Source organism: Balaenoptera physalus (assembly GCF_965194825.1).
Source record: "Balaenoptera physalus genome assembly, chromosome: 15".
NCBI classification, from domain to species: domain Eukaryota; kingdom Metazoa; phylum Chordata; class Mammalia; order Artiodactyla; family Balaenopteridae; genus Balaenoptera; species Balaenoptera physalus.
Genome location: NC_138894.1, coordinates 76,774,801 through 76,782,951, shown reverse-complemented (window position 1 = coordinate 76,782,951; position 8,151 = coordinate 76,774,801). Strand labels below are relative to the sequence as shown.

The following is an 8,151-nucleotide window of genomic DNA, read 5'->3' as shown; positions in this document are numbered from 1 at the left end:
CTTCCTCCCAGAGACAGAATGAAAGCAATTTCTCTCTTTACAAAATTGGGAGGAGACAGGATAGAAAGAATGATGATGATGATGACGACGATGACATAGCACTTGCCACATGCCAAGCACTGTTCAGATTAAATATTTAATCCTCTTAACAACCCTAAGAGGCAGAGACTATTATCTCCATTTTACAGGTAAGGCAGGTGTGCCCTGTTAGCCTGCCCTTAGGTCTGCAGAGTCTGGGGTTGCAGGGCAGAGAGGACAGGGGTATAAAGCAGCTTCTCTAACTGGAAGGCCTCCACCTCCCACCACGGGACGTCTGCCCTGGGGAGGACAGGCAAACAAACGGGGCCAGAGGTATTTTTAGTCACATGTAGTATGTATGCCTTCAACTGGGGGGAGGGAAAGCAGGATATGACCTGACATCACCATGAAAAGAGGTGAATATCAACTACGGATGTGGTCTGTTTCTACACTTAGATTTTAAAGTGGAAAGGGAGCTGGTGTGTATAAGGAGCAGACACAGTATAGGCGCTGAACTTGGAGTCAGAAGACAGGTCTGGACCTCACAGGTTGACCTTGGGCAGGTTAATCCCTTCCTCTGGGCCACACTTTTCTCAATTACAAAAGGAAGGCATTGTATGAGAGTTAAGTTTCTGAGGTCCCTTCCAGCTCAAAATCTGTACGATTCTAGAACCTGGGGGTTGGGTGTGACAAATTATGATCTCTCTCTCCCACTGCATATGTTCGAGAGCGTGATATTTTGGGTATAAATATGCCAATGTCTGCCGTCTGTATGTGTATATTCCAGCTATATGACTAAAACTTTAGTTGTTTGTGGGTAAATAAGGGATGCTTCTTGGTTTTCTCCAGGAGAGACCAAATGGCTCTATGACATAGTAAACTTCTAAGATCACTGACTCAAGGTATGACGGGAGGGCAAATGATTCCAGAAAAGATTTGAGTCTGTCATCATTCTTTAGCATGGTTTTTACAATTTTTTTCCATTTTTTTTTACAACCAAATTTAATTTAGTCTTGACCTCAACCCTGTGAAACAGCACAGGATTTTACAGAAGAGGGAAGAGACTCAGAGATTAAGTGACTTGTCCAAGATCACACAGCCTGTTAGAGCCAGAGCCAAAACGCAGATCTAGGGCTTCTGACTCCTGGCTTGTATGTTCTTCCTAGTTCTGTGCTGGATGTTAGAAGAGACCCTGTGCATGGAAAATGGAGTCAAAAAGGGTCTGTTTCTAGGTAAAGGCCAAGTGGAGGCCCCTGGCCAGAGGATGCCAGCTGACCTGCTTGCTCTATTCCTATCTCTGCAGCTACTGGCTGCAGTGTCATCTCATTCAGAGCAGAGGCGCAGAAGGCTTAAAGATAATGGCTATTTCAAGAGCCACTATGATTAGAATTAATTAGAATGTCAGAGGGCAGTGATAAGAAGTAATAACATTCTGGAGCCTCTGGCAAGATGTGAAAGCTGTTTACTAACTCTTCTCAGAGCCTAATTTGGCTCTTTCTTGGGCTCACTTCTGTAAAGCAGGGATGGGCTCATACCACCTCCCAGGGTTGTTGTGAGGATCAAAGGAGACAATGAGGTAAAAGTGCTTCAGAAAAGGTACACAAAAGCGTGCTTGTTCATTCAACTTAACCAACATTTATTGAGTACCTACAATATTCCAGATACTGTGTTAGGAACTGGAGGAAAACTAAGACAAACAAGAAACAAGGAGCCCAGAATCGCCATTACTACCTCTCCTAGTGCCTTCTGTCTCTTTACCCCTCATGTCTCTTCTTGTCTCAGATCATATGAGGAAAAGTGGGCTCTGCAGTCCTGTCCAATTCCCCAGCTAACTGCTTCTGTCGCAGGCAATTCTTGCTATGGCCCAAACTCTGGGCCTCCACTGGACCAGCAGAGGGCTCCCTCTGCTATAGCTCATTCAGCAAATCATTAATTCACTTATCATAAGCCAGGCATGGTTCTAGGTGCTGGGGATACAATGGTGAGCAAACATACAAGGTCCCTGCCCTCATGGAGTTCACTGTCTACCGGTGAAGGCAGACCTTAAACAAATCAACGTGAGATAAATATATATTCACAAATCAGGGTGAGGGTGTTAACGAGATGGGGAGAGAGAAGTGGAACTCAATCTAGAAGGACTCTCCGAGGAGGCACGAAGCTGAGAGCCACAAAGGATGAGAAGTCAGCTATTCACGTAGCCTGGGGAGGAGCCCTCCAGGCAGAGGAGTGGGAGGGAACACGGTGTCTTCAAAGAACTGACAGAAAAGCAGTGCAGCAGAGACCAGAGCACGCAAGACAGTGGTACTCCGTAGAGCTGGAGTGAGAAGCAGGGGCCGGACCACACTGGGCCTGTAGACTGAGGTGAGACGTTCCCTGTAAATGCACTGCACTTCCAGTGCCTTCTGTTCTCTTCCCAGTGCTGGTAAAGAAATGACTTGGGCTGTTCTAGTTCTGTCCCTCCATGATGGTGATGAAAGGCTGGAGGTTAGTTAGAGAAATTTGGCATAGTACAAACCATCAAAAAATTGTTAGCTTTATCTCCTTTACTTTAGGTGACTAACCTCTAAACTCATGTAACCCAGAACCTATGAACTCAGTGAGGGGTACCAAAGATTTTCATCCCCACCCCTACACTGATCACAGATCTACAGAAATAAACTAATTCAGTGGTCGTTGTGCCTGTTGCCCATGGACTCTTTAGTTTGCTCAGATGGCTCACATCTCTGGGGTGCAGTATTTACAACTTAAAACCTAGAAGGGAAGGTAAATGTACGCAGGTAACAGTAATAAAAGGAAGAGATAATAAGTCACAAGAGAGGTAACAGAGAGATAGGATTGAAACAATAAAGTTCTTTCAATTCCATGTTATAGGAGCCATTGAGTGCTCCTTTGTTACGAAAACCAACATCATGAAGTGGTAAATTATAAGGGATGCAAACCTGTAGGAGATCACAGGAATTGAGTAGAAATAGGTGCTCCTATGCCCTGCAAGTAGCATGTAAATTAGTTAGGGAGGTAAATTGGTACTTTTGGTAACTTTCTGGAAAGAAAGTTAGCAATATGGATCAAAAGCCTCAAAAAAATTCGCTTTGACCCAATAATTCCACTTCCAGGAATCTACTCTAAAGAAAAAAAAAAAAGATTTATTTGTAGATTTAAAGATAAGAATTTTCATAATGTCATTATACTATCAAATGATTAGAAACAATTATCCAATCTGGATTATATAATTACATTATGGTACATCCTCGTGATGTAATAGTATTTAAAGGAAGTTTCTGAAGAACAGTAATGACTTTTGGAAATGTTCAAGACATCAATTTAAAGGAACATGCCATCTAAATTACAATATGATAGGATAAATGCTTTTACAGAGGAAGGTGAGAACAATTGAGGGAATGAAGGAAAGTTTCCTAGGAATACTGATATTTGATGTAGGTCTTAAAGCATGTGTAGGAGTTTCCCGGCAGAAGGGAAAAAAAGGACCAAGTGGAGACCCCTAAATTCCGTAAAAGAAGACTGAGAAGGTAATATACCTCTTGAGAAAGGTTTGTAGCAAACATACCTCTCATACAGCCACGGTCTGCAAGCCCCGTTAGCTTTCCTTCAGTGAGTCGATGAGCCATGTCCCTGATCAGAATGAATGAGTCCCCCCCGCCCCAACCCGAGAAGGGACGGCCCTGCAGGCTGCACCGCGGGTGGGGCTGGAACCGACGCGCCGCAGCCCTTGGCCGCTGGCGCCAGGCAGATCCCTACGCTCAGGCTCCCCGCGAGAGAAATAAGTCCCTCCCAGACCTACCTGCAGCGCCAAAAAGGGACCCCTAGTGTTGACGCAGCGCGCAGGCGCAGTCGGCCACTGGCCCGCTGCCGTGTGAAGTTTCACACCTTGATGGAGGTTGCTTGAGGCCTCCCCGGCTGAAGAGAGCGACTCCCAGGTAGACGCCAGGCCGGGTGGGGGGTCCACACAGAGCCGGAGGGGACCTGGGGAACCAGAGCGTTCCCTCTGAGCTTGTTGCCTTGGTTCTCCCAAGCCACAGCCTCCCAAGCACTCCCCCGACCCTCTGGGGTCCTGCTCGCTGCTACCTCTCTGGTCTGCCCCACAGCTCCTCCTTTATCTCTTGAGTCACCCCTCTGTTCTCCCTGAGGGACAGAGGTGGGAGGGTTTGAGAGGGGAGGTTAGGAGGAAGAAAGTCTCTGGCCTAGGTGCAAGCACTGCCTTCTGGTCTGGCTTTTGGACGCCTGACTTCTCTTAGGCAGCGCAGGGTTTGGTCTGACTTGTTTCTCCCTTGGGAATTGGGGACCTCCATGATTCCCCACCCAAGCTGTTCAGGGGCTGGGGCCCTGCTGGTCTTTCAAACCCAGTAATGAGCTTGGACAGGCTCGGGGCTGTTTACTTAAGGTACCAGTAGCTCTGGACAAAATCGATCTTTTTGCAGGGTTTAGACCTCCCTTGGCTTCACTTCTGTAGAATGTGGGGTGTCTGGAGGTCTGTGTATCTGAGGGACACTGGGAAATGTGAGATGTTTCCTCTTTAAAATTTGAAGGTCACCTGCACTGTCCTGCTAGTCACAGATGCCAGTCACTGTTGTCTTATACCTGTCCCGTTGTAGCCACTTACCTGCCTAGCCCCTGAAGGTGATGAGCTTCCTGTCACTGGAAGTTCACTTCTTTGTGGCCTCACCTGTGGAAGTTCTCACAAATGCTTCTTCTCCTCTGACCCAGATCATGGCTCACGTGGACGAAGCAGCCCGCCGGTTGTCCAAAACTGGATCAACCCTCTATGCAGTGCTGGAGCTTAAGAAGGGCGCTTCACCTGAAGACATCAAAAAGGCCTACAGGTTCAGACATCAGCCCCTTATTAAATCCTGCAATTCTCCCCCTTGAACCCTTTTCCCTCTACCTTGCTTTCTGACCCATTTTTAAATCCCCAAGCCTTCACTTTGGGGCCAGGTGGGGCCATCATCCTCTTCATTGTGACACGGGAAGGAATGTAGACTTGGGCTGCTTGCCTCCATCCTTTGTACCACATCTCATGCATTCTTTCTTCACCATCTAGAGACCTATCCCTGTCATTCATCCTAACCCTCCCTCCCCAGCCATTCTCATCCTCTCCCCACCCTCCTTTGGGTATTGCTTGGGTAGGAGACTGGCATTGAAGTATCATCCAGACAAGAATCCAGGGGACCCTCAAGCAGCAGAAATATTCAAGGAGATCAACACAGCCCACTCCGTACTGAGTGACCCTAAGAAGCGGCAAATTTACGACCGGCGTGGCTCATTGGGAATATATATATACGACCACTTTGGCGAAGAAGGCGTCACATACTATTTTACGCTGAATAGTTGTTGGTTCAAGGTACACAATTCTTCCTAGTCTCTTAAGAATAAGGAAGGAGGGGCAACCCTCCTCTCTTAGGACAGCTAATCCTCCTCTCCTAGGACAAATGCTTCTGTTGTCTCATATAGCAGGTGCTGGAAGGATTGAGGGAGGGGAGCTTCAATGGAAATACACAAGAACTGCCGGATTGAAGCCATTCTTTCCCACCTTTTAGACGCTTGTCCTCCTGTGTGCTCTGCTTACCTGTTGCTGTTGCTGCTGCTGCTGCTGCTTTTGCTGTGGAGCACTTAAGCCACCACCCGAGGAAGCAGCTAAGAAAAAATATGAGCCGAATGTCCAGAATCAGCCTCCAAGGCCAGGTGAGAACCACAGGCAGGGACTGGGATAAGAGCTGGCACAGGGATGCAGGAAATGGTTGGGGGTGAAACTGTGAACCCCCAACTCTGGGCGTCTCAAGTCAGTACTGGGGCGAAGTGAAGAAAGAGAAGGGGATACACTTGGTTTCTGAGTTTGTTTGTGCCGCACACTGACAGTTTGAATGTGATGTTGGCCTCCTATGACTGTTAAGCTTAACAAATGGGGTGGGAGTTAAGGAAAAGAATGGGGTGGGGGACTGTGCCTAGAAAAAGCAGTAGTCGAAGACAAGTTAGAGGATGCAGTTCATTGCATTTACTCAAAAGAAAGGTAAAGTGCCTGAGATCATCCCCTAAAGTGTGGGTTGACTGACGTTCACACCAGTGCCACCTAGAGATGTGAATGCATAACTGCAAGGTCACCATTTTTTCACCAGTGGACTAAAAACTTGTTACTAAATGTTTACATACGTGTTTTTCAAATTCCATCACAGGACGCAGAGAACATTTTAGAGGAGGGGAAGATAATTCCAGTGACGATAATTATTAAAAGATGAAGAAGAGTGAGGTATGAAAACTGAAATGCAGCAATAATTAAAGGGTAAGAAAAGGATAAACACTAACTTCAGATGAGTCATTAGTGGAAAGTTTATATCTTTATAGTATGGACTACAGGTATTTGTATCCTTACTTATAGGGGGTTGGCTTTAAATTCTGGGTGATCATTCCTTCTGGTTAATAAGATGCCATCTTCTTCTGCCCTTAGGTGCTGACCCAGTGAGGGTGCCTTCCGCTGCCCAGTCTGCTGGACTCGGTGAAGAGAAGAGCAAGTAGCCCTGTCCTGACATTGACCCTGATTTTCCCCTCTACTTGTAAGACTCCCATCTTCAGAAGCATCGATGGCATCCATCCCAGTGAGGATGCCATCTTTGTCCTTGATGGTATAACTGACCCTGGCCATACAGGGTCACCCAGCTATTCTTCTTTTCAGCTGCAGTCCCAATTTTAATCTGTTAGAGAGCAGCCCTCATATCCCTACCCTTGTGAGGTCTTAGGCAGTGATGACAGTCTTTTCCTGAGCATTCTTTTTCCTGTGCTTTCCTTGGGATTTGAGCCAATGTCAGCTGGTAGGGTCAGCCACTTGCGATATCTCCATCAGGATGCTGATAACCAAGCTGGATGGATCCTGTCCTGGAGCTGCTATACCAGCTAACCCTTCTTTGCTGCAGTTCTGTGTACCAGCAACTCTTAGTGTCAGCCACATTCCTAAGGGAGTACACCTTTCTGGGGGCTGGTCTCATCTTCTTCTGGTGCCCATGCCTTTGGCATTGCCAGCCGCATTCCATACCACCATGAGACAACTCAGGAAAAGTATCAATGCATTTGAGGCTTAGGGGTAGTTATCCCACCTTTGGATTCTCCCTCTACTGCAGCTGCCAGCATAGCACCCATTAGCAGGGCGCCTGTGGGTTGACTGAAGTTCACACCTCAGTGCCTGCCTGCCTCCGTCCTTTTGACCACATCTTATGCAAGCTGATCACTATATGTTTTGTTCTTAAAACTGGGGCATGAAACGTGTGATAGGGTAAAGACTGCACTCTTACAGACCCTTTCCCCACGTGTGCCTCATCGCACTGTCTGTTTGGTATCCACATCACACCATTTCCCGTCTACGCAGGGTCAGAGTCTAGTAACTCCTCAAACTTCTCTCTCCTGACCGGGAGAGGGGCTAAGGGATGTCAGTGAATAAAAGAGCCTTTGTCCAATCCCAGTGCATATGTTGGGCCCCAAAAAGACAAATTGTGCCTGGGATAGAGAAGAAGTAGGAGGTCAAGGTCACATCTGAGACCAGCCTGCCCTGGAGAGCAGGAGTCCAGGACAACTGTGGAGCTGGGGCAGAGGCTTCCCAGAACCTTGTGATGATGCCTTTGTCAGTGCTCTAAAATTCCCCTGGAGACTGATTCCCCTGGTGCCCGAAATAGGTCCCTGGCATTCCAGTCCTTTCTGCCCAGCTCAGCTACTCACAATTTTCTAACAAATTTAAAGTCCTTGGAGTGGCTCCAGTGATGTGTTCATGGACCAGAATCCCATACTTTCTCAGGGGCGTGCTCATGAGGTAGTTCCAGGCCCTGGCACACCTTCCAGCTCCAGCCTCCGGGGCTTCTTTTCCTAGGGGGATATAAGAAAGGTCTGGGCAAAAACAAAAATGGGTCCAGAAGTGTTGAACCAGAGCCTCTCTCTCATCTCTGGTGCCCTTGTTCTGAATCACACGGTTCAGAGGAAGAGGGCCAAGGTCACTGGCTAAGCCTCGGAGGCAGAAACTTTCACTAACTGTAGGTCTGGCAGGATCTTTCCTCCCACCCCGAGCCATGGATGGTGCCTCTCATACAGGCCGATTCAGATTCTGTGTCACTGCCCTGGAAGAGGGGCCCAGGCCAGAGC

The 8,151-nt window shown here is 47.6% G+C and overlaps 1 protein-coding gene across 2 annotated transcripts; it reads left to right on the top strand.

The window, feature by feature from the left end:
• Positions 1 to 625: 625 nt before the first annotated feature.
• Positions 626 to 7,532, top strand: DNAJC5G (DnaJ heat shock protein family (Hsp40) member C5 gamma). 2 transcript variants are annotated; one of them, XM_082428014.1, is made up of 5 exons: positions 626 to 4,856; positions 5,161 to 5,374; positions 5,571 to 5,715; positions 6,204 to 6,277; positions 6,476 to 7,532. In XM_082428014.1, exons 1-4 carry the CDS (start codon positions 4,657 to 4,659, stop codon positions 6,257 to 6,259), a joined length of 615 nt encoding a protein of 204 aa, XP_082284140.1. In that variant the 5' UTR covers positions 626 to 4,656; the 3' UTR covers positions 6,260 to 6,277; positions 6,476 to 7,532. The 2 variants fall into 2 exon arrangements, with proteins under 2 accessions (XP_082284140.1, XP_082284139.1); XM_082428013.1 differs by having other exon boundaries at positions 6,204 to 7,532.
• The last annotated feature ends 619 nt before the right edge of the window (positions 7,533 to 8,151 follow it).

Bases quoted from the DNA above. Each gene is read 5' to 3' on its own strand.
- DNAJC5G (XM_082428014.1), top strand. From the start codon at position 4,657: ATGAGCTTCCTGTCACTGGAAGTTCACTTCTTTGTGGCCTCACCTGTG. The intron at 5,375-5,570 runs GTACACAATTCT...CCCACCTTTTAG, and splicing joins TGAATAGTTGTTGGTTCAAG to ACGCTTGTCCTCCTGTGTGC. The intron at 5,716-6,203 runs GTGAGAACCACA...ATTCCATCACAG, and splicing joins GAATCAGCCTCCAAGGCCAG to GACGCAGAGAACATTTTAGA.